The sequence below is a fragment of the Podarcis muralis genome, chromosome 9, assembly GCF_964188315.1.
Source record: "Podarcis muralis chromosome 9, rPodMur119.hap1.1, whole genome shotgun sequence".
NCBI classification, from domain to species: Eukaryota; Metazoa; Chordata; class Lepidosauria; order Squamata; family Lacertidae; genus Podarcis; species Podarcis muralis.
The window spans coordinates 28,475,312-28,501,380 of NC_135663.1; the positions used below are offsets into that span (position 1 = coordinate 28,475,312).

General features: G+C 42.7%; 1 protein-coding gene and 1 long non-coding RNA gene across 5 annotated transcripts; one reads left to right on the forward strand and one right to left on the reverse strand.

The window, feature by feature from the left end:
- Positions 1-195: 195 nt before the first annotated feature.
- Positions 196-24,180, forward strand: LOC144328858 (uncharacterized). Of its 4 annotated transcripts, none has more exons than XR_013394163.1 (7): positions 196-401; positions 4,964-5,080; positions 18,709-18,789; positions 19,598-19,624; positions 20,898-20,927; positions 22,276-22,406; positions 23,990-24,180. It is a non-coding gene; the product is annotated as an uncharacterized LOC144328858 (long non-coding RNA). The 4 variants fall into 4 exon arrangements; XR_013394162.1 differs by lacking the exon at positions 196-401 and adding an exon at positions 23,409-23,611 and having other exon boundaries at positions 3,984-5,080; XR_013394161.1 differs by lacking the exon at positions 196-401 and having other exon boundaries at positions 3,984-5,080.
- On the reverse strand, positions 787-5,413 carry FABP2 (fatty acid binding protein 2). Its single transcript, XM_077933989.1, has 4 exons — positions 5,276-5,413; positions 2,228-2,400; positions 1,980-2,087; positions 787-1,083 (listed from the first exon to the last, which is right to left on the reverse strand). The coding sequence occupies exons 1-4, from the start codon at positions 5,340-5,342 to the stop codon at positions 1,033-1,035; spliced, it is 399 nt and encodes a 132-aa protein (XP_077790115.1). The 5' UTR covers positions 5,343-5,413; the 3' UTR covers positions 787-1,032.
- Positions 24,181-26,069: the final 1,889 nt, after the last annotated feature.

The following is a 26,069-nucleotide window of genomic DNA, read 5'->3' on the forward strand; positions in this document are numbered from 1 at the left end:
CCCGGCGCACGTCCGCAGCCTGCGCCCCTAGAGATTCAACGGCCGAAAAGGAGAGAGAGACACGCGCGCACCCGGACAGAGACTTCCGGGAAAACACGGAAATCCGGCCCCTTGGAGCCGGAGCCTCACCTCGCGGAAGCTTTCTATACTTTTCGCCCATACGGTTAAAGCGGAAGCGAGCGGAGGTAGAGGCTCACCTGCACACAGGATGTGCTTGTGAGGTGCGACTCTATTCGTTTCCTATCTCTATGTCCTCTTGCGTGACTGCGTCATAGAGGACATAGAGATAGTCAAAGAAAGAAGAAGAGTCGGAAAACGGTATTGTCGTGTTTCAATAGACTTTTTTTTCATTCTTTCCTTCGGGGCAGAAGTGTCTAAGGGAAAGTCCAAGTACTGAATAGGTGATCTGCAACATTATTTGCTCTGCGGTTGTAAGAAATTGATACTTTAGTGTAGCGGCTGCCTTTGCTGTCCTCTTTTCGGTGCCTGGTTAAAACTTTTTTTTTGCTTAGGCAAGCCTAGCCAGACACATAGGTGCTGATGTTTTCACCTCTTTTACTAATAATTTTTAATTATTTTAAAATCTTTTAAACTGGTAATATTAATATCACTTGTAAATCTGTTCATCAAGGGAAAGGGCGGCAGATCAAGTAAACTGACTTAAGTGCTGGGTTGTGCCCTCATATTGTTTGCATTATGTAAATGGAGTTATCTAATTTGTGTTTTTTTAAAAAAGAAAACAACATCCACGTGCAATAATGAAAGACAAATGTGGCTTCCAAAAAGCAAAGTAGAAGTAATGTTTATTTCCACCAACACCATCATCATTATTTATAAAAGGTAGACAAATGGTATTGCTAAGACTGATTTATCTAAACAGACATGGGTATTATAAACATACATTAGTTGCATTTCAGTTATAGTATGTTGGCAAGCATATCAGAACTCCATTACTCTTGTGCTCGGTGGGGAAATTACAGTTGCCATAAATAAAGTACAGTTTTATTTCAGATTTCAATCCTGGGCTGTTGTTCAACCTCTCTTGAAGATTCTCTTTGCTGTAACTCCTTCATAGACGTAAGTCTGAAATAGTACAAAAAAGAGAGAATCAGAATGTTACTTATTGGAGTGTGAAGAGGAAGGAGAGGAGAGAAAAATGCTGTCAGTTACTGAGCAGATCCACACCCTATATTTAAAGCACACCCAAAGCATATTTAGAGGGACATTAAGGGGAACAAAGGAAGTGAATCTGTGGAAGACAGCAAATGGGTGGACTCCCCTCTCCCTCACCTGGCTAGTAATGCATTTTTGTATGGCATTTTCAGAAATATATGCATTTGTATGCACATTTTATGCTAGTAGCTGTTGTTTCATAGACATTACTTGGCCAGAGAAAGGCCCTACAAAATTTAGAGAAGTGAGAATTTCAAACGATGGTTGTGCTTCCATTTATGCATTATTTTAGAAAATAGAAGTTGTTTAGCCAAAATGGCACCGGAAACACAAGAGGGCAGTATCAGCAGGTTTGGGGAAACCCAAAGGTTTCCAGAATTACCAGAATCATCCCAATAAGTAAGCTTATTGTGAAGACACAGAAAAATAAGAATTTGGGGATGGCATGCTGAAGTCTGAGTAGCTGGCTGACACCCTGAACAGGAGCACTGTGGCAGCTCCCACTTGTTATAATATCTTTTTTTTTAACAGGTTGAGGTAATCCAAGTCCTGAACTTTTATGACCAAGAAGAAATGTCTCCCTCAGGTTGTAATCCTAACCCTTTCAATTCACCGAGGAAAAACAGGTATCTCCTTTCTGTTTCCTTTAAACGGAAAGTAAATTGTACTTTCAAGTAAATTGGCTTAGGGTCAAAATTTAAGAACAACTCCTTTGTTTCTCGTCAAGAACCTAAATGATTTTTGTTGTTGTTGGCAAAGGAAGATAAAACTTAAGAAGATCCGTTAGCTATTCCTGCTGAACGTACCTGAATCATTTCATCTCCTTCGATTTCTCTCAGTGCCTTAAGTTCCTTCCCGTTATCTTTCCGGTTGAATGTGCCTACAAGCTGGCTGCCTTTCAGGTCCCAGTTGCCCTACAACGTAAAGAAAGACATGGACATTTTAAAATATGGTTCAGCTTAAACGTTCCTAGAAACCACCCCAAACCAAATCAGTTGTGTACTGCAGACTTGCCCCACAGAGACAAACCATCACAGGAGAACAGGTGTCTTACGTGGAGTTCAGTTCCGTCAGCCAAGCTGTAGTCAAAATTCTCTTTCAGGTTGAATACTATCTCTATTGTGCGGAAATTGCTGGATTCTTTGATGGTGAATTTATTTCCGTCTTGTTGAATAATGATCTTCAGGTTGTCATGGGCCCCTAGTTTTCTCTTTACTAAATTAATACCTGGGAAGGGAAGAGGGCAGCAAGTAAAACACCCAGTAGGAATGTTCTTTAAAAAAGAAAAAAAGCAAGCAAATTGACTAATAGAAGGCTAGCACTGAGCAAGTTGTACCCAAGACTCTCTTCTTTTTGACCTCTGAAATAGTTTTCTATGGTGTTCACTGCTAACACACCCATTCTAGATATCCTTTCTGCATATCCCCATGCTCTTGGTCTGCCATGGTTTTAAGGCAGTGTGTGAACCATATGTGATCTGCAATACGCCATAGACAAAGGCTTGGAAAGCACATCGGACAAACTAATGCCGGGTCCTTGACATTTCTCTTTAATATTTGTTACCTCAATAACCCTGAGTACATAGATGACTTTCTGTCCTTCTGTTCTGCTCTCTTTGAAAAGAGCCTTCATTAGTGTAAATCCATTCAGCAATTGATTTATGTAGCTCTCTATATTCTTCTGAGCCAGGGAGAAGGAAGATATCATTGAAAACATCTTGAGGGTGGCATAAATTGATGCTGCTCAACGTGAAACAGCTATGTAGAGCCGCTTCCAGATGTTCGTTGTGGAATGTACATTCCTCATGCATGCAAGTTTTTTGCAGTGTGCACCTGATATAGTCAGTATCAAAGCCTGCGTTTCTTCTCATTTAATCTGGATTTTCCCTTTCCCTGGAAAATGCACTAAGTTTTTTAATTAAAAAAAAACCACCTGTCCCAAATAATTTGTTGTTTCTCGTTTTTCCAATCTTCAGTTCTTCACATTTTTACATCAGTTTGCAATTATTAAAAACTACCCTCACAAAAATTCACAAACGTTTTCTCCTAATAGATACATTTTGGTATGCAAATATTAGTCTTGTTTGCTGAGCAACTTTCCCTACTATAAAGCATTTTTCTTTGCTATTTTCACTAACATATTCATTTTTATATGCACACTTTACCCTAGTGTGTGCACTTTTGCACACACATTACTCGACTAGAGGATTGCATTGCAAAATTAAGAAAAATGTGACTTCTTTTTTAATGGGGGGTTTATTATTACTATTATTAAGATTTATATACTGCCCTTCATCGTAAGAGCTCAAGGTGGTTTGCAGAGTAAAATACAGTGCTTCAGAAAGTGTAGATTAGGTAAGTTTGCCTCCAAATGTGAACTGAATCGAATTTGTTTCCTATAAACCACCCATTTGGAATATCTCAATGACGCATTTGCAATATTAAGCCCTTATTTGGAAGCACCAAATATTGGCAGGAAGGTTTTTTCAGGAGTGGGTGAGAGTCAGCTGAAGAAAGTTGCATATACAGTGGTGCCCCGCAAGACGAATGCCTCGCAAGACGAAAAACTCGCTAGACGAAAGGGTTTTCCGTTTTTTGAGTCGTTCTGCAAGACGAATTTCCCTATGGGCTTGCTTCGCAAGACGAAACGTATTGCGAGTTCTTGCGAGTTTGTTTCCTTTTTCTTAAAGCCACTAAGCCGTTAATAGCTGCTAAGCCGCTAATAGCCGTGCTTCGCAAGACGAAAAAACCGCAAGACGAAGAGACTCGCGGAATGGATTAATTTCGTCTTGCGAGGCACCACTGTATGTGGCTGGCCTGTAGGAGGAGGGTGAATGTATGGCCTATAGGAGGAGGGTGAATGTATGGGCTGAAGAGGGCTGGGGTTGATGAGATTTAATCCTGTGAACCACCCTGAGACCTGTGGATATGGGGCGGTTTTTAAATTTAATTTTTTTATAAAATGGATTCCAACAGCAGCTTGAGGGCTGCAAATGCTTTGTAGTGGGCATATGGCATATTCCACTGAGTGCTCAAGGAGATGTTAAGTCTTAGAAAAGTATGAGAGCAGGAAATCATTGCCTTGAGTTTTGCAAGCACAATTAAGAGGAAAGGTAAATTTCTAAGATAAGAGCTAGTGTGTGTGTGTGAAACCAAGAGCTTGAAAACCTGAGTTGAAAAATCTCCTTAGCCGTGAAGCTCAGAGGGTGACTGGCTGCATACATACTACATATTTAAAGCACATAGGAAGCACATTCTTCCCCACCAGTGTATATATACACATATATATAGGCACTGTAGTTTGTTAAGGGATACAGTGGTACCTCGGGTTACATACGCTTCAAGTTACAGACTCCGCTAACCCAGAAATAGTGCTTCAGGTTAAGAACTTTGCTTCAGGATGAGAACAGAAATCATGCTCCGGTGGCGTGACGGCAGCAGGAGGCCCCATTAGCTAAAGTGGTGCTTCAGGTTAAGAACAGTTTCAGGTTAAGTATGGACCTCCGGAATGAATTAAGTACTTAACCCGAGGTACCACTGTACTGGGAATTGTGACTGTGAGGGGTAAAACTACATTGCCCAGAATTCTCTGAAGGAAAGAATGTTTCAAACGTGCTATCAGCCATCCCACCTCACAGGGATGCTTGTGAAGATAAAACAGTGGTGGCAAGGACATAAATTACGCACACCACGCTGAGTTGCTTCAAGAAAAGCGCAGGATAAAAATAAAGACCAGTGAATTCTTTATTGCAACGTGCCAGCAGTGCTAAATATATTTTTTCCCTCTGCAGGCGGGGGAAAAACCTAGCAAAACATTTCAACATCACTACATCTCCCGTGTTGGACGAATAGGAGGAGGAGGAGGAGAGGCAACCCTAATGGTTGTGCAAGATTCATTTACTGGCAAGGTATTTTTTTTTCAGGAAGCTCTCTCTAAAGGATAGAAGAGGATAGAAGAGCTGAGATTTAGTAGGTAGCAGACAGTGCAGCAGAACATCAGTGGCTAAGGAGACCATGAAAAGAAGGGCAGCATCTCCACCAAGCTTTCAAATAGCAGTGATAACAAACATTGTCATAGGAGGCAAAGGGGATCCAGATCTTACCCATCGCCTCCATGAACTTCTCATAGTTTTCACTCTTCTCCACCTTCCAGGTGCCATCAAATGCCATCCTTATCTGCTGTAAGAGGGGAGCTTAACACAGAGGTGATTTCTGCTCAACCTGGGGTATTCCTTAGTTCCCTGGGGGGGATATATGCCTTCACTTATCTCGAAAGCAATTCACACACTGGTGTGGCTGACTAAAGTGCAATTTAGTCACATGGCCCTATAAGATTTAGCTTCTAAAACTGATTATTTACCCTGTTGCAAAGGGTGCCTGTGAAAACCCAGCTGAAGTGAGTAAGTGTTCCCAAGTCCACAGTTCTTTGAGGTACAGCTATGAATAACATATTAAACTGCGACTGTTGATTTAGAGAGAGAGAGAAAACACAGAGAGAAAAGGAATCAGGGTGGGGGTTTAGTTTAATTGAAAGCCCTTATTTGAACTAGCAAACTTTTATCAATCCTCTTTGCGGTGTCTTACTGCTGAGAGAAATTAAATATTGACCCAAGAAGAGAGAGCACAAAGCTTCTTCATACTGCCTTGCTGTAACCAACCCCAGGTGGTGTTTGGAAGCTGTTCCACTTTGTATAATAAGGGCAGGAAAGACAAGTGCAGAGCATTCAATCTAGAGCCTGACCATTGTTGTTCGTTTTGCCTTAGGTGCTTTGCCAATTCAAATTCTGAGAATCTAAGTATAGGGCAGCTAATTGGTTTGAATTTGTCAGGTCAGCCAAGGCAAACAAGATCAGACTGTACTAAGTTACCTCTCCTGCTGAAGATGTCTGTGTCTGCATAGTGCCAAATAAAATAAAATAAAATAAAATAAAATAAAATAGCATTGACATGCCTGCTCAACACAGGACTGGTTTGAGAGCAACATCTTAGCATGTGTATTTTCTAAATCGGTGGTGAAGTATTTTAAACAGGGGTGAGAATCCTGTACTCTCAACTCTATATACAGCCCCACTAAACTCAGTGAAGCTTACACATGAGTAGCAAGTACAGTGGTGCCTCGGGTTACAGACGCTTCAGGTTACAGACTCCACTAACCCAGAAATAGTACCCCAGGTTAAGAACTTTGCTTCAGGATGAGAACAGAAATCATGCTCTGGCAGCGCAGCGGCAGCAGGAGGCCCCATTAGCTAACGTGGTACCTCAGGTTAAGAACAGTTTCAGGTTCAGAACGGACCTCCAGAATGAATTAAGTTCTTAACCCGAGGTACCACTGTATAGCACTCTAAGCCTAGTAAAAAGTCAACACTGACTTTCTGAGGAACAACGACTCTTACATCTCTGTGAACCTATCAGGAACTTGAAATGTGTGCTGCCAGCAATTCAAACATGCATGATAATAGCTCTTCAGCAACCTACCTTTGGCTTCAGTCAGTTCTAGACTACGTTTGAAGTCCCACACATACTTTCTCAACTCTTTCCTTCTCTCCAGCACTCTCTAAATGCCCACTGATTTAAAACACTTAACAAACATTGATGATTATGATTTTATTTATTAATTTAAAAAGTCCCACTCCACTTGTCTGTAGGCTGGGTGCTTGGATTAAATATTTGAAGAAGCATCACATATGAGTAGAATTCCAAAGTTTGTTTTAGGACAATACCAAAATATTAAAGCAACCAAAATATACAAAATTGGTGTGGCAAGCTTCTGAGTTCTCCATAACATTTTGTCAAGTGGTTAAATGGTTAAACAATTTTGTTACATTTTCAGAAATGAGTTAGTCATTGTTCTGCTTTTTGTTCCCAGCAGGTGGAACCTAATACCTGCACAGCACATAAAGAGCTTCATTTGAATATTTACTGTCTCGTTTCCCATTCATCTTAATATTGTTTGGCTACAACATCAGCCAAAAAAGATTCCTCTCCCCACCCACCCATTACTCTGTTTACTGTTCAGCTTGATGAAGAGTTCTGGAGCTTGCACACTGCTTTGTGATGCTTTGGTTGGTGTAACAACTATCACCAGTGAGGAATATCCACTTTGGAGGCAAGGTGATTGTGGGGGAAGAGTGGTGGCCCAGCTTCAGGGATACTTGAAAGAAACTGATTATCTGGACCCATTTCAGTTTGGTTTCCAGTTAGCTCATGATGCTGAAACTGCCTTGGTCACCCACATTTTCTGGGAGCTAGATAGGAGAAGTGCAACCCTGTTTGTTTTAGATTCCTTAGATTCCTAGATTTCTTTTGACACTTTTAACCACGCCATCCTTCTAAGTGGTTCTGCTCCTACTTGCAGGGTCATTTCCGGAAAGTAGTTACGGTGAGAGCTATTGCACTATGGGAGTTGTCTTGTGGCATAATGCAGGGTTCCACCTTGCCCCCCTGTGTCCCCCACATCTGTCTGAAAATGCTGGGAGCTGTCCTTCGGAGATATACGTGAGATGGCATCAATATGGAGATAATACTAAGCTCTATCTGTCTGTTTCATATGAATCAGGAGTTGCCGTTCAGGTGGTAGACCAGGGCTTGAACGTGGTGATGGACTGGATATGGGCCAGTAAATTGAAGTAGAATGCTGGTAAGACAGAGCTGCTTTGTGTTCCAGGTTCTTGGGTCCAAGAAGTAGGGAGATGGCCTCTTCTAGATGAGGTTGCACTTCCCCAGAAGGAGCTGGTCTGTAGCTTCAGGGTTACATTGCCTCAAGAGAAAAGGAGCCCGTAGATTACTAAAATACAAAGGCCTGGTGGAGAAGAAATGCAGGAAATTTAGAAAAGTTAAGTAATAATGGTGCCTTCCTTGGGACAGCATTCCAAAAGTGGGGCGCCAACATGGTGAAGGCCTATTCTGTGCCCTTAAACCACATTCAAAGCATATTTCCCCTCCTCAAAGCAAACTGGGCACTGTAGTTTATCCCTCACAGAGTTCAAATTCCCCCAAACCCTTGACAAACTACAGTGTCCAGAAAGTTTTGAGGAGAAAACTGTGCTTTGAACGTGCTTTAAAAGAATAGTGTGTATATAATTTGCAGCTGAAATTTTGGATACAGCACCACTGGGGAAGTTGGAGCTATTAACTGTATATTTGCAGCCAAGAGCCCCACTATTCCGATTCATATTTCTATCCCATCTGTGAGATCAAAATTACTCTACTAGTCAGGGGAGGGAATTGCTATATTAAGTTGATTGGATGAATGTTGACTGGAACCATTTAGCAGGCAGGATGCCAGGCTGGACTTTGTCAGGTACATTTCAGCTGCAATTCTCAAACGATATTCTGAGAGATAAGATAAGCACTTCCCTATGTTTTAGCCAGCTAACTAAATGAGGATCAGTCATACTCTTGGCACATCCTATCGATTTCATTGCTGCAGTTAAGAAACAGGTCTTGGCACCTGAACTGCGACATTCTTGTTATCAACAATGTTTTTCAACCATGCAATATAGCAGACGATAATTTCACAAATGGCTCCCAATAGGAACTCCTCCATTCAGTTCTGTAAGCAGCAAAATGAGAACCCAGGAGAAGAGATTGTGCAGAGACAGAGGATTTGTTGTTTGCAAGTTGCTCAGCCTGGGGATCTTAGTACCCAAAAGAAATCCAAAGTGGGTGATCATAGAGTTGGAAGGGACCTAGGTGATCATCTAGTCCAGTGTTTCCCAACCTTGGGCCTCCAGCTGTTTTTGAACTACAATTCCCATCATCCCTGACCACTGGTCTTGCTAGCTAGGGATGATGGGAGTTGTAGTCCAAAAACAGCTGGAGGCCCAAGGTTGGGAAACACTGATCTAGTCCAACCCCCTGCAATGCAGGAATATGCAGCTGTCCCATACAAGGGATTGAACCTGCAACCTTGGCATTATCAGCACCATACTCCAACCAACTGGAGTTGGCCCTCAATGCCCATGCCTTGCTTCTGCTGCTGGAGATCAAAGACAGGGATGAACTAGATGCACACCAAGGTGCCCAGAATGGAGAGGCATAAGCTGATGCCCGTGTGTGACCAACTGCTTCATTGCCCTTTGAGTTTGCCAGCCTTCCCTCTGCCTTCCTGCATTCCCTCCCTCTGATCAACATGGCTTCATTTAAACATGGGTATACAGCACACACACAGCAGAACTGGCAATAGCAGGGGACCAGAAAAGTGCCATTGTGGTTGGAAAGGTGCGTAGGGAGTGAGTGGTTTACAATTGCATGGGGGACCTTGTTGTAAATGCTGCCACTTGGAGCTGAAGCACTCAGGAGAATCATATGGGAAAGCTTTTGTTGGCGTCTACCACAAAGAGCCCCTTCATGGATCACTGCCCTGTTGTGGCGAAGGGGCTTGAAGAACTCCAAGAAGCTCTGAGCTATGCCGTGCAGGGCCACCCAAGACCGACAGGTCATAGCCGAGAGTTTAGACTAAATGTGATCCACCTGGAGAAGGAACTGGCAAACCACTCTAGTATTTTGCCAGGAAAACTCCATGGACATAAAAAAGGAGAAGCTTTGAGAAGAAAGTGACAGTTTCCAAGGCATGCTCTGGTTCATGGGGTCATGGAGAGTCGAACACGACTAAGACGACTAAACAACAACAACCACAAAAAGGGGAAGTGAGAAAACACGTCTGCGTGCTCTGCACCTAGAAACAAGCTGTACTTAAAAAACTAGCATCTCTTTTAGAAAATCAGCCTACAACCTTTTCCTTTGGTATGTTTTCTTTTCTGGGTGGGGTGCCCATGCACAGAGGAGACCACTGAGACCCATGTCTCCCAATCTGCAATCTGAAATGTTTCAGCCCCATAGGAGATGTTCCATGTGGTTCTCTTGACCATACGTTTTAGCTCCCAGAGCATATTTTGCATTGAGGTCAATGAATTCTATCTAAAGGCATCTATTGAGAGCAAGTTTGTTGGGATAAGTAGTTGCGTGACCTCAATTGCCCAAGAATCTTTTCCTGATGAAAGGTTTTCCTACAGTGCCAGCTGGTGCCTGCTAATTTAGGCCCATCGGAAGAAATCATTAACTAAGAAAGACATCTAATCGACCCATCACTGATAATCAAGAGCATATAGGATAAAGTTGCCCCACAAGAATTGAGCAGAATTCCAAAGGTCAGGTTCTCTTTCAAGGTCTGAAAGCATTATCAGTTGCTACAGAAAAAGAGACCTGGGCTAGCATGACTAAACTCAACTGAAGAGGCTCAGTTTGAATGTGTACCTGGTTTTAAGTCATTCGTTTCCTCGCCCTAAGCTCTGGATCAACATGGCTTCATTTAAACATGGGTACTTTCAGATCCTTCTTTTCCCGCCTAGTTGAGAGAAAGAAGGTCCAGAATGTGTCCTGCCACATGCATTGGGCCAATGACATGTTGGAACAGCCCCATCGTCATGGCAGCCATGAAATCCTGAACCACCCCAGAGCCAGTCTCACTGGCATGAAAGTCCCACCAAACCAGCAAGCAGTCCAGGAGTCCCTAACACCACCTCTGAGACCAGCTCTGTCAGCTCAGGCAGGGAGACCACTGAGCAGCAAACCAGCAGAGTCCCATATCCAACCCAAATGCCCAATCTCTCTCTCTCTCTCTCTCTCTCTCTCTCTCTCTCTCTCACACACACACACACACACACACACACACACATGAGAGAGGGGGAGGGGGAGCCTGGAGAGAAGACAGAGAATTTCTATAGACCACAGCATCTCCTCCTCTCTGACCATCAAACCTGCCCTCATGCTGCACTAAGTCCCCAGGTGGGCACAGCTGAATGAGACCAAGGTGGAATCTAGACACATATAAAAAACACTGTGAAAATGCTTTTTAAAAAAGCGTTTTGAAAAGTATATTGAATTCACTCACCATCGTCATCTAGTGTCACATTTGTATAATGCACTTAAAGCACACTTAATACATTGTATTTGCACCTGTGTAGCTGAGTCCCAACTCCACCCTGTTCACCCACCTAAGTCTCAGTGATAATGATACAGACCAGATTGGTCTCCTCATTCCTATTCAGATCATGGATCAATAAGGTCTTACTCCGAGCCGACCTGTCATTCAGCAACGGCAGCCACAGACTTGAGGGTTGGCTGATAGGACAGTCACAATTCCCTAGGCTGGAGGAGGGGCTGGCGCACAGCACAGTCACCAACTGCCTGTGCTGTGTGTCCCTTACCTGTTCTGCACCTCCCCATACCGCCTGCCACCTACCAAGAACCACTGCCTTCCCCTCCCCTCCCCTCTCTTCCCAGGCAGATCCTATGCCATTTTAAATAAAAAGAAAAACACCAAAATTTGAAAATCCACAGATTAAAACAGAACACTTTAAATAGTTGGTGCAGTAAAACCAACGACAGAGACCTTAACAGGAGCCCCTACGCAATGATAATGAAAATTACCGTATTTTTTGCTCTATAAGACTCACTTTTTCCCTCGTAAAAAGTAAGGGGAAATGTGTGTGCGTCTTATGAAGCAAATGCAGGCTGAGCAGCTATCCCAGAAGCCAGAACAGCAAGAGGGATTGCTGCTTTCACTGCGCAGCGATCCCTCTTGCTGTTCTCGCTTCTGATATTCAGAATATTTTTTTCTTGTTTTCCTCCTCCAAAAACTAGGTGCGTCTTGTGATCTGGTGCATCTTATAGAGCGAAAAATACATCTTTTACAGCACTTTTTATTAATTATTATTTACTCAGAAAATTACTGAGTTCAGTGGGACTTAATCACAAGGAATTAGGCATCAAATTGCACAATTAGGAAAACATTTATTATTGGAAGTTCCGTCAGTCCATGTATGAAGAATCGTTGGGTTACAATTCTTTAATGCCACTTTATATGTGGAACAAAACAATCACTTGGTTTTTTAGATATCTGCTTACCATCTCCCTCACTGTAGTGAATAATAATGCCTCTCGTTTCCTGGTAGTTATAACTCTAACACCCTCTTCTGGTCCACAGTATAAAATGTATTTGTCCAGAGAGAGTAGTTTACACAGGTCATTTCATCTAGTGCAAAGCTTGCATATGGGCAGCATTATTGAGAGACTTAGACCCTGTAGCCTTATGAAGAAAGCTGCGAACATTTACTTATCTATACGTTTTTATTTACAATACTGGTGTGCCACATTTCAGCCATGATGATTCTCAAAGTGTTTCACAGTAACAATGAAGACATGATTTAAAAACAATAACAATTTGACAATTTAAAACTATAATTAGCAATTACAATAAATAAATACATCAGAGGAAAAAGAATAGCACAAACAGAACTGGTGGAACAAAAATAAATAGGTCTTTACTCCCCTGCAAATAAAGGTAAAGGTAAAGGTACCCCTGCCCGTACGGGCCAGTCTTGACAGACTCTGGGGTTGTGCGCCCATCTCACTTAAGAGGCCGAGGGCCAGCGCTGTCCGAAGACACTTCCGGGTCACGTGGCCAGCGTGACATCGCTGCTCTGGCGAGCCAGAGCCGCACACGGAAACGCCGTTTACCTTCCCGCTAGAAAGCGGCCCCTATTTATCTACTTGCACCCGGGGGTGCTTTCGAACTGCTAGGTTGGCAGGGGCTGGGACCGAACAATGGGAGCGCACCCCGCCGCGGGGATTCGAACCGCCGACCTTTCGATTGGCAAGCCCTAGGCGCTGAGGCTTTTACCCACAGCGCCACCCGCGTCCCCCCCTGCAAATAGCAAAGCAAAATCAGAGACAGCCTGGCTTCAGTGACTGATGCTACGATAAGCATTCAGGTTAGTCAACTGTAATGTGTTAATCCTGGGATAAGGATTGATGAATCTGTCATTTTTTGTTCAACATGGACTGAGCGTGCTCAAAGGCCATGGGATGTTGACTGAGGGACTTTCCAGATGTCCATTTTATTGGGCATTCGTGAACATTTGTGCTCCCGACGTAAACCTTTAAATGTTATGGACCGGTAGTATTGCTCTGACTGCAATCAGTGCATGTCTCATAGTTTCCTGCTAAAACCCCATAACTTTTTATATCACAGATGTTCAGGTCTGCTTCTTTCTGACGTAGCCATTGTAGCCATTTCCACATACTTACAGTCAATGCTGGATCCCAGCTTCCTGTGGGGCTTTTGTGGAAATGAGAAATGGTTTGGGACAGCAGTTGCAGCCTGAATGTAAAACTGTAAACAGCTTAAAAACAAAAGTATGTTGGCACAGGGCAAGAATTTATGTTTGAAAAAGGGGACTCGGAACAAAAAAGAAGAGCACCCCCCGACTGCCATATTTTGTTGGAGAGCTCATTAATATAATCTAAATTTCAATATTAGGGGCTGAGAGAGTGCAGTATTCAATTAATTTCAAAGCTGGCAATATAGAATCTGGAAGAATACTTTATACATGCTGTTTCCCTTTTAAGTTACTATTAAGCTTAAAAGCAAAACACCGACCAAAAGATCTACTGAATCTAAGAAATGTATGGAATTGTTGCCATTCTGATGAGGTTGAAGCAGGTATGTTGAAGGAAGAAGACATGGGTGCAAGAAGATTTCCAAGAAGAGGAATTTGATATATGTATAAAATCCATTAGATTAAATTGTACTATTTCTAGATAGGATATCTCCTGCTTTCTTCACTCCTTTTGTTCTTTTCTGATGGTTCTTTTGGTTTTATTCTTATATATTATATTTATTCTTCGCACATATGAAAGGTGTGCCCAAGTGACTTACGGCATAAAATACATGGGAAACAGACACAATTTCAAAAAATGCTAATTTTGGGATAGAATGGTTTCATGTATAGGTAAAGGGACCCCTGACCATTAGGTCCAGTCATGGCCGACTCTGGGGTTGTGGCGCTCATCTCGCTTTATTGGCTGAGGGAGCTGGCGTACAGCTTCCGGGTCACGTGGCCAGCATGATGAAGCCGCTTCTGGCGAACCAGAGCAGCGCACGGAAACGCCGTTTACCTTCCCGCTGGAGCGATACCTATTTATCTACTTGCACTTTGACGTGCTTTCGAACTGCTAGGTTGGCAGGAGCAGGTACCGAGCAACGGGAGCTCACCCCAACACAGGGATTCAAACCGCCGACCTTCTGATCGGCAAGTCCTAGGCTCTGTGGTTTAACCCACAGTGCCACCCGCATCCCTTCATGTTTATATATTAACACACAAAAATACGAAAGGGACATTTTTATCCATAAATATTGCAGGACCCAACAACCCATTAAAAAGGTCAAGATTTTTAAAAGAATGCATGGAAAAATAAACTGGAAGAAATTTTTAAGTCCATACTGGGGGCAGGGGAGACTGGAGGCGTCTCCAATTTTGGAATGATTCCTTCCTTCCCAGCAGCCTCTCACACGCCACCCCAAATGATTAAAGAGGAGCCCTGTGGCCCTTCATGTAGTTGCTTGGGGGGTAAGGGATGGGAAACTCTCCTTCCACCAACTTCCTTGTTAACTTATCTCAGAATCCAAGCCAATGTCTAACTGAGTAATAAATTTAGGTCTTGAATACACATTTATGACAGCATTCAGAACATTCTTTCTCATATCATAAACTCCTGTCTTATTCACGAGGCTCTTAAAAAATTACCTTTTAAAATCTAGCATAGCTCTTTTTCCACTGTTTGCTTGTCTTTCTGACCATAGAGATGACCCACTCGGCAACCCGGTGTTGTTTGCATCTACTCAAAAGTAAACCCCACTGATTTCAATTGAACTTTTCTCCAAATGAGTGTACCTAGGATGACACCCAAAATACTTCTGTTATTAACTGCCAAGCGTACTTGCCCAAGATCTTCTGAATACTAGTGTTGCCATACGTCCCGAATTTCCCATTCTGGTATGTACAGTTCAATTTAATATAATATCAGCCCTGTCAAGTAAATTCACGCAAGTCTTTCTAAAACATCATTATTCTCTTTTTGTTTCCTACCGCTCTATATCTGTTGGTAATGATGAAATGAAAAGAAATGAGAGTTTATAAGAAGTTGTTGTGGCCTTACCAATCATCCCACCAACAGCTGTTAACTAGATAGGGTAACAAAATATTTTACTGTAGTAGACTAAAAGATCTGTTTGTTTTAAAAATTGCTGCTCCAAACAACCTGCCATCTAAACCAGCTCTTGCCAACCTGGTGACCTCCAGACTGCAACTCCCATCAGCCATGGGAATTTTAGTCCAGAACATCTGGAGGATACCAGGTTGGCAAAGGCTAATCTAAACTGTCCTTTTTTAATGGGGGTAATAGATTACATTTCAAAGCTTCCTCAAAAAACAACGGCAAATAAAGAGGTTTCATTTAATATTCTAACAACTTATTAGCATTCTTGGTGAAGCAGGCATGCTAGAAGACTTTCAAAATTATTGTTGACATCAGGAAACGCAGATGGTAGTATCTGCATTATGGAGGATTGGGAATCAAATACACAACTGCTGCTTCTCATATGGATCTGAGCAATGAGGATAACTCTTGGCGTTGCTGCTTGAGACCTGGCTATTGTAGTGACTATCCTTGCCCATGTGGCTCCGTGTTTCCCTCCCTTGCGAAATGCTCTCGTTACACTTACTCAGATTTTAAAGAAGTATTATTTGGGGCAGCGTTCTGCATTAGCTGTGTGAAAACTTTGGTATCAGAAAAATGCCCCTGTGAGGGCTGTGACCCACATGTGAGGCTATGAAGCAGCTCTGATGGGGGATATGCCATGGCTCTTTCTGAGGAGAAGACATGTGCTGTATGTGGAACAGTGAGTGGTCGGGGTCCATGAAGTCAATATGGCATTCCTGTCATCAACACATGCTTATTTGTATCTATCTACATTCCATGGTAGAGGGACGCGGGTGGCGCTGTGGGTTAAACCACTGAGCCTAGGGCTTGCCGATCAGAAGGTCAGCGGTTCGAATCCCCGCGACGGGATGAGCTCCCGTTGCTCAGTCCCAGCTCCTGCCAACCTAGCAGTTCGAAAGCATGTCAAAGTGCAAGTAGATCAATAGGTACCGCTCTGGCGGGAAGGTAAACGGCGTTTCTGTGCGCTGCTCTGGTTCGCCAGAAGCGGCTTAGTCATGCTGGCCACATGACCCGGAAGCTGTACGCCGGCTCCCTTGGCCAATAAAGCGAGATGAGCGCTGCAACCCCAGAGTCGGCCACTACTGGACCTAATGGTCAGGGGTCCCTTTACCTTTTTACCTTTTTACAATCCATGGTGCCATGGGTAATATGGGATGCGCCTAGGAGTTGCCAGGGGCCTTGTTGAAGTTCATGGAAGAACTTCGGTGCTCATGGAAGATCTTTCATTCAAGTCCCCAACCACCACTCTTGATCAGCCATTTTAATACACTTGAGGCCCACCTCAGGACTTCTTGCCTCTTACGCAACTGAGCTCAGAGACCTTTGACAGACTTTTAGACAGCCATGTATGCAAGAGTCCTTTTCCTAAATGGTATTGCTTAAGGCATCGTGAATGCCAGGAGAGATAAGGAGAAGAATGAAAGACGGAGAACTTTGAAAGCAACGAGGAACTGAGGTGGGCGGGGGGCAAGACAGTCATATAGGACAGGGAAAGGGGAGGGCTATCATAAGAGAAGGATCCATTGGGCTGCCTTTCCAGGCTGTGTGACTCTGTATAGGATATAAAGACAAATAGAAATCAGAACTGGGTAGCCTAACAGTGCATTCTCGATAACCCAAAACCTGCTGTGAAGAGACTAGATCTGGACACAATGAGGCTGCCATTCCTGGCTGGTGTGCTTTTCGTCTGTTTTCTGGCACTGGGGGTGTCCAAGGCTGTTCCAGTAACAAAAAAGGTTAGGCTGATGGGTGACTTCAGATGGGAACTTACAGGATTATTGTTATGGGTTGTTCCAGAACTTCCAACCCTGTTTCAAAGGGTTATCTAGGACAGTTCTAGGTGTGTATGAATGATCTAGGTGTGTTCTGGCATAGTTTGTCCGCAAATGGGAGACATTTTCCTGAACTGATTTCTGTTATAAGAATATGGCCTGTGGTTCTCCATGAACTTTTCATGTTCTTCTTGTACTTAAAATTCCACTGTGGAAGCAAAATAATCACTTTTTTCTTTTTTTCTTTTTCTTTTTTAAAAAAATCTAGGAAGACCAAGAAAAAACAACAAAAAGTGGAAGTAGTTACCCGGATACAATTTTGCTAGCCTGTTAAAGTATGCATTTACATGCATTATAGGGCCGCAAATGTGTCCATCTAGTTAAGGCTGAATAGGCTGAACTGTATTCTGCCATTATAATGAGAAATCTGGAGTGCAGTAAGATCCACAAATTACATTTATAGTAGTTATTATTTGTTTCAGTTTTGATAGTAGTGCATCAAGACATATTTTTAAAATGTAATTATTTCTGCTGTAATATATGTAAGGCCGGGTTTTCTTTTTGCTTCAGCCTTTAAAAAAATAAGGAGCAGTTATAAGGCGGGGGCTGGCCCCATGAAATTGTTACTATAAAGTTTAAAATATGGCAAGAACAGCAGCTTCTGAAATCTTAGATCATAGTCAATGCACCAGGAAAAATGAACTCTGAACATAGGGATTGTATTCAACTTTTACTCAGAGTAGACCCATTGGAATTAATGAATACAGCCAAGTTAGGCCTATTAATTTCTTTTTCTTTTTTTTAAAGCCAGGCAGCGCCCACGGGTCTCAAACCGCTGGAAGCGATTAGGGGATCTAAGCAATGCTTTGGCTGATGGAACCACTGGGCTGAGCTGGTTCAGGCCCATTCATTTCTGAGTTTAACTTAGCTGAGTGCCACCTTAGAAGTGAGAATAAATGACAACTGATGTTTCCAGGGAGCAAATGGGTGTCAATTCATTTCTGCAATGTGATACTCACCATTGCTGACCACAATTGCTGTGGGATATAAATGGGTTGGTCTCCTTCCCCTCACCCCAGCCCAAAAGCATTCAGGTTTAATTTTCATCCTGACTCAGATTTATTTCAGCCAGGTGACACCAGAGTAATCAGCTCACCCACAGGCCATCTTGGAATTAGGGCAGCCGTGTGCCCTACTTTAGAGAGGACCATTCCCTGTTTGAAGGGCTGCCAGAGGACAGTCGTCACTTTGTCCAGCTGAAACCTGGTTTAAAGTTAAAGAACCCTATAAGGGACAGAAGTGGTCTTTAAGTTGCCATCAACAGCTAGGTTCTGGAAACCTCACGTTTCTCTTTAAATTACAGCAAGTATTACTAAATTCGGATTTACACATATAAATGAGGATGCACAAATTTTATGAAAATCTGTGTCCCCCTTTGTCCTCTTTTTTGGCTGGTGCATTTCCTCCTTTTTAACAATGTGTGGCTGCTCTACTTGGAATAACGCCATGTCAGCTTGGACAACTGCAAAGAGAATACTCTTGGCATAAAAGAACGATTGGCATAAAAGAATGCCTCCCTCCCTGGGAAGATGTAGCACGTTGTGCCATGATGCTAAAATTCTAGTAAATGGGGATATATGGGAAATCTGAAATATTTGTTACATTTTACTGAATCATTTCGATTACGGTTTTAACTATAGATTGTAGAAGTGAATAAAGGATGTGAAATTCCAGGATTTCAGCCAGTCCAAGGGTCCATTTGCTTGAGACTTCTACTTATGGTGAGTTACGTGTTGGGGAATGTGATGGATGTATAGATGATGATGATGATGAAGATTACATCCGTTGGTAGTCCCAATTAAAAGGAAATCTAGTAGCAGGCCTGTAAAAGGTTCAATGCTTAAGATAGAGAGAGGGGAAAAATTTCCCAAAGTAATAAAAGAACCAAAACACATTTTAAAATTTTGCAACAACGTTCTCCAAACAAAAAAAAAATGTGAATTTTAAGGGAAAGTGTATCAAAAAAGAGGATTCATTTTTTAAAAAAACACCAATGCATTATATTAGGAAATATTGATTGCAAAAATATTGCATTAAAGTATATCTATTAGAAAAAGGTGCACTCAAATGCTGATAGATTTCCATTAGGATTCTTTAAAAAATAATAATAATCCCATACTGATACAGAAATGAGGTGAACTGATTAGATTAGAAAAACTGATTTATTAGAAAAAAACGAGAAACAGACTTACTGACAGATTTGGCCATCCCTACTTAAGATCCTAGAAAGAAGCTACTATTCGGAGTTGGCAGCCCTGACACTGAGCTACAGAGCAATGGTAATAAGGCAGCTTAATATGGCTACCCAGCATCAACATACGCTTATTATAAACAGTTGCTAGGGATTGTAAACATCATCCTAGGGGTGATGCAGAGAAGGAGCAGAATGGAGTGAAAGAAATGTAACAGCTGCTGTCATACAAAGAATCATACATCAAATAATCCAGTTTGGAAGATCCTTTTTGTCTCATGAAATGTAGGCCAGCCAAAGAAACATATATACATTAACCCCTGTCTCTCTTCTTCCAGGCAGGTATAAATTTCAATATTGGAGTGGTAAGTCTCATTAGCCCTCCCCTGCTTTCAGTTGTTTATTCCATGCCATTGTCTTTCAGTACAGAACTGATTTTCCTTAACAAAATATTGGATTTTGCAGAACCCTGGAGGGATCTAAATGACAAACCCAGCTCCTTTGATTTCTGGCATCCTCCTAGATTTTATTTTAATGTGATTTTCCTCTCCTTATACCAATTCCATAAAATTGGGTGGGTGGGAAGGTTGTTTTGCCTCCACCTAGACAGGGCAAGGTATCTTAAAATGGTTCAGAGTTCAGCACTGTAAAGTATCCTTCTGCTATTGTAATAAGAATTTTAAGGTCTAGATATATAATAAATGTTCATAAATGTACCAAGCAAACACATACATAAATATATAAACCACATGTCTGAAGCAGCACAGGAAGACAGTCCTGAAACCATTTTGACTCCCAAGCTGACCAAATGTTTCTCTGCAAGGAGGGAGGAGGTGAAAAAACCTTCCTTGTTACAGGAATTTAGTAATCACCATCTCAAAGGAATGGCCAGACTACCAGGAAAGGCAATCAGATAAGGCATTATCAGATAACCTGGCAGACAGGAAAAACAACAGCACTCAAATTTCTGTTGTAGACCGCCCTTTCTGTGATGTAGGTATGATGTTTGGGGTGGTGGTCTTGGGTTACACCCCTTCTGTGATGTATGTGTGATGTATGGAGGGCTGGTCTTGAACTCCAGGGCAGGGAATTTAAAATGTCTATATAAGGGCAGGCACACCTTTGTTCTAGGTCCTCCTCCGTCCTCCTGCATGTGAGGAGAGCACCCTGTTGCAATAGATCAATAAAGATCAGGCTTACTAGCTGCATTGCTTCTCAATATTCTCTGGTTGGCCTCTGTTATTTTCTCCTACCAATAGGGAACCCACGTAAGGCCTCTATACGGGCTCTTGGATACCCCATAAGGGGGACAGGGCAGATTTTGTTTACAACACTATGCACTTTGAGTTAGATTCACCCTTGCACAAGGACTCCCACTTGTACAACAAGGCTTCTCTCCTGTGCCCCACACATCCCCAGAAATTGGCTTGGGGGAGGGGTGGGATATCTCCCAGAACAGTGTGCAGGCAGAGGAAAGGGGGATTATTCCACTTGGCAAGTTGAAAGAAATGCTTGTAGATACAGAATGATTGGAAGAGCATGCTGTTGAATTCCACCCGTGACCTGCTGTGCTGCACTGCTCTCTGTTTTTCTTTGAAATGCTGATGTTTAGAAGTAAGCCTTTGTTTTGCTTTACAGAAAACTGGACAAGACGATAAAGACAAAAACGTGAGTTTCTGCCTAAAGATAGTAAGGTATCCAAACGCATCTCATGAGAAGTCTGAAGTGTAGATTCAATGTGAGTGGGCATGTGAAAGGGAAGAGTTTGTCATGAATTCCGCACTCTACATTCTTTCTGCACTCTAAGGAAAGAGTCATTCTGATCCTTGCCCTTAATTCACTTGTCATATTGTCCAGGGAGCAACAATACTCTTATATGTCTGACCATCACTTTCCTACGTTTTGCCTTTATATTCTCCCATACAATCGTGAGGAGCAAATGAGCTTTCCCAGTAAATAAAAGAAAGCTAATTCATGGACCCAGGGGAGGCAGAACAGGGCAATTCTATTTATCATAGAATATAGGGTTGCCCAAAAGTAAAAAAATTCAGACAAAAAAGTTGTTGAGCTTTGAGCTTCTTTAAAAAAAGTTTTTCCCCAAAGTGGTTGGGCAAAATCTTAAAATTGACCCTTTGAGCTATTTTTAAGGAAATTCGCCAAAATCTAGACTTCCAACATGGCTTGCCATATGTTTGCATTTTCCCAGACATTTCAGCGATTTCCACTTGGATGCTGTTTCCAACTGCCATTTTCCTGCTATGTCCAGGAAATTCCAACCGTATGGCAACCCTATCATAGAAGCACGCAGGAATGTCATCTAAAGCACCCATGACATATGACCACCCAACCTCTGCTTAAAAACCTCCAAGGAAGGGGAGGCCATCGCTTTCCAAGGGAGTCCGTTCCACTATCTTACAGTTCTTACTATCATAAAGTTATTCCTGATGTTGCATGGGAATCTCTTTTCTTGTAGCTTGAATCCATTGGTTGGGGACATACTCTGGAGCAGGAGAAAACAAGCCTTTTCCATTATCATTTCAGCTTAATTAGCTGGCTGGGTGGAGTGGGCATAGAGTCTTCCTTAATATCCAAAGCATTCAGGGCAATCTGTGAGAGAGTGTAGGCAGGCTTTACCCTCAATGTTTTGGGGGTTAAGGAAGACCGTTCACCACCTTGTCGTGCTCAAAAAGTAAATGCAAGCTCCCTTGCTGGACCCTGCAATATTTATTTCTCTACTGAGAAAATTCTGTACCCACCGTGTTCAAAGCAATCTTTGCCGGCGCAAATAGTTCCCTCCAATGCTTTAAAAAAAGGTATGTGGATATTTAGCACAAAGCTTATAAAAGGTCATGGAATCCCTGCGCTAAAACTGTCTTTTGGACATATGCCTCTCAAAGCAATAAACATAAACTAGAATAACATGTTGCTGAACTTGAGGGACAGCGTCGGAATGATCTGAAGATCTTGAAAGTGGTGTGGGGGTGTGTATAAGCACACATTAACACTGCATTTTCAGAAAATATTGAACGAAGACCAAAGTCAGCAGAGCAAAGAGCAGAAGAGAGACGAGAAGAAGAAGAAGAAAGGTCAGAAGAAGAAGAAGAAGAAGGAGCAGAATAATGCAGACGATGAAGAATAGAGGAAATGGTGAGCTGGGCTGAGATCTGTTTCTTTGTAGTCAGATGATTTGCATTTTGGACCCATGGATTGCTGGAAATGGCTGAACTAAACCTAAACTAGATGAACTGCCCATTGGTGTACTAATTAATTGAATGGAGCCCATTTAATGACCCAGTTCAGGTAGCATTTACACTTTGCTGAGTGAACCAAGAACCTGACTACAGTCGGACCTTGTTTAGCGACCTGGATCCGTTCCGGAGCCCTGACTGCTAGCTGAAAAGGATGCAAGGCAAAGCACCGCCTCTGCATATGCACGCAGAGCATTTGCGCTTCTGCACATGAGCGATGTGTGTTTCAGTGCTTCTGTGCATGCGTGAGCGGCAAACCCGGAAGTAACCTTTTCTGGTACTTCCAGGTTTGCCGCAGACATTCGCCGGAATGGACGCTAGACGAGGCGGACAATCACGGAGGTATTACTGTAATTGCAACAGGCAAATCAAGCCTGGCCTCTGTACAGTCAGGGCTTTTTTCAGCCAGAACTTGCCGGAACCTCTCAGGTGGGCGCCATTGCTATTATAAGAGAAGAAAGGAAACATTCTTGGTGAGTTCCAGCACCTTTGTTTTAAACAGAAAAATAGTGCTGTACAGTGGTCCCTCATGTTATGTACCGTCCCCCTTACAAATCCTTTGGGTTATGCGCTCCGCTAACCCCAAAGTAGGTGCTCCTTGTTGCGACCTTTGCCCCAGGATGTGAGAGGAAATTGCACTCCGGTGGCGTGGCAGCAGCAGCAGGTGCCATTAGCGAAAGTGTGCCTCATGTTACGAGCGGTTTCTGGTTACGAACGGACCTCTGGAATGGATTAAGTTCGCAACCGGAGGTACCACTGTATACAATAACATGCTCAATAATGTATACATACAGGTAGGTCCTGCAACAAAATGACGTCATATGGAGTGCTGGCATTCATGGATCCAGCCAGCATGCTGTGTGTTCTTCCAGTATATTCTATTCCACTCCTTCTCTTTCAGCCCGGGCGCTTGGTTTTCCAATCATCCCTCCAGCAGCCAGCCAGCATTTCATACCTATTGAGTATATTTGGTCCACACTGAACTGCTCCGTGGGAGCCTCTCCCTCCAAAAGCTTTTGCTATACATTAAGCCCGCAGCTCACGTGGGGGTTTGCACCTAAAGCCATAATTGTGTATAGTCAAAACACACTGGGCTCCATGGAGGTGAGATTTCCCAAGTCATTTTTCCCACAACCCTGATCGCTTTCCATTATTTATTTTTTGCCACATTCATAAAGCTGAATGTGCACAAGTTGTGTGCTTTAGACAGGCTTTAAAGATATAGTGCATTCACAGCCTTAGCAAATTTAGTTCTCTGTTGGTGTGTAGGATAAGACCTCATGATGGTAGCATCTCTCCCTAAGTAGTTGCTTTTAAAGTAGCAAATCACATTCACCATACTATGTTTCTTGAGATTCTTTAGCTACAAGCTTTTAAAATGGCATGAAACTGATACAAATTTGTGGTATAGACATGCCTGATATTTACCGTTCACTGAACATTGCTATCTTCATAAATATATGCTTTTTCATAATTATCTAGATTGATTGGCAAGAAGACAGCTTCAGAATCACCACTGATCAATCTTTGGGAGTCTACATTTGATCATTAAAAAGAAAACAACGCAGACGCTGTCTTTTGGCACAATACATTAAATGCATATTTGGACTGTTCTATGAAGTGATTTAGCTATGTGATTTAGCTAATGGAGGATATGCCCTTATCACTTGAATTAGAACATGTTGCTAAATAAGCCTTATAATAAAATCCTTTTTTCTCATCAGCTTTCATAGGGAGTGAAGATGTTTTTGTTACTGCAGGATGTAGGATATTTTTTATCAAATCTTAAAACCGCCCAGTTATCATGAAAGGGGAGCTTTTTAGCCACTGTATAGGCAATTAGGAACACAGAAAATGCAAGGTGCTTTAATTTCAAGAGAAAGATGTGCAAGTTTGGTTACGTGCATGGAACTTCATGGAAAATGCAACTTAAGATGCTCCGAAAGAAGATATTGGAGCACTCCAAATCATTTGCCCGTGTGTGTGCATGGAAAATAGATCTGGCTGAAAGGCAACACAGGGGGACATATGCATGATTCAATTATTATTGTATTGTGACTATCATGAAGGGACCCTGCCATTTTGAATTTGCCACTATGTTGCTGTGTGTCGTAGAGAGGCCAACTCATGGCCTGTCCTAGCCAGTGGTGGCTGGTGCCCACAAGACCTGGTAGGGCAGCTAGGAGGTTGTTAGGGTGTGGTCAGTGGGGTCACAGGGCCTAACTGTTCTGGTAAGAATCCTGGCCTCCTAAGAAAGTAGGGAAAGGGGCATCACAAAAGGTCAGGGGGTGACTCCCCCTGTTATTTGGGCACTTCTATTCATTGCAGTGGGGACAAAGAAAGTAAAAAAGTAAGAAAGTACAAAAACAAAGGGGAGAAAAGGGAGTGCATTGGGGAAACGTGGGGTTGGTCGAGAGCGGTTTTATTCATTTTTTCTGCGGTGTTAAGATTAGATTCGTTTTCAGGGTTGCCAGAGGTGAATGCTCATGGAAGTGCCTCTTTGTAGGTCTGGCAATAGGAAGGTTATCTTGGCTTTAACCAATATCATCTTCGTTTTACTGCCACGTTCATGAATTCTGTACTTTCTTATATCTGAATTTATTTATCATCTGCAAGTGGGACCTGCAACGAAGTGTTACATAATTGGGAGTTGGTAACAAGAAAGGGCACTGGAAGCAAATGGAAACCCGAGGGAAAAGGTTTTGATGGAAGTTCCAGTCAGACAAACACATTTGATGGTGGAAAGCAGGGCTAGCGATAGGGGAGGCCTGAGGAAGAATCTCATGGGTCAGATAGAGAGATTCCCCATCCTTAGATCAGGGATATTTAGGCCTATCATCCCTATTTTTTCATAGGTCAGTGACATAACCAGTTTCAGCCAATCAGCTCTGTGCATAGCTGCTGCAAACATGCAAAAACTCTTTCTTTCCCTGAGCTTGATTTGAGTTGTGGGGTGGGGGGACCAGAGCTCTGAGCAAAGTGCAGGGTAAAAGGTAAAGGTAACAGGACCCCTGACCATCATGGATGACTCTTGGGTTGCGGCGCTCATCTCGCTTTACTGGCCGAGGGAGCCGGCGTACAGCTTCCAGGTCATGTGGCCAGCATGACTAAGCCGCTTCTGGCGAACCAGAGCAGTGCATGGATACGCAGTTTACCTTCCCGCCGGAGCATTATCTACTTGCACTTTGACGTGCTTTCGAACTGCTAGGTTGGCAGCAGCAGGGACCAAGCTCACCCTGTTGCGGGGATTCGAACCGCCAACCTTCTGATCAGCAAGCCCTAGGCTCTGTGGTTTAACCCACAGCGCCACCCTCTACTGATTGATGCTGCTGCAACTCAACAAATTTTAAAGTGGAGCATTTTTCTCTATCTCGTTACGTCACTTAATTTTGTTTTATATAGGAGTTCGATTTTTGTTTTGTTTTGGTGGGCATGGAATTTGAATTTGCTTCTTCTACTAATAAACTTGTAATGTAAGAGGCAATTGCAAACCTTGCAGATGTCATCTGTAAAGGAGCTTTGTACTTGTAGATGCAGCTTTAGTGCCCTCTCGTGGTCACCA

Bases quoted from the DNA above. Each gene is read 5' to 3' on its own strand.
- FABP2 (XM_077933989.1), bottom strand. From the start codon at position 5,342: ATGGCATTTGATGGCACCTGGAAGGTGGAGAAGAGTGAAAACTATGAG. The intron at 2,401-5,275 runs GTAAGATCTGGA...TTCCCTTCCCAG, and splicing joins GAAGTTCATGGAGGCGATGG to GTATTAATTTAGTAAAGAGA. The intron at 2,088-2,227 runs GTAAGACACCTG...TTTACGTTGTAG, and splicing joins CTGACGGAACTGAACTCCAC to GGCAACTGGGACCTGAAAGG.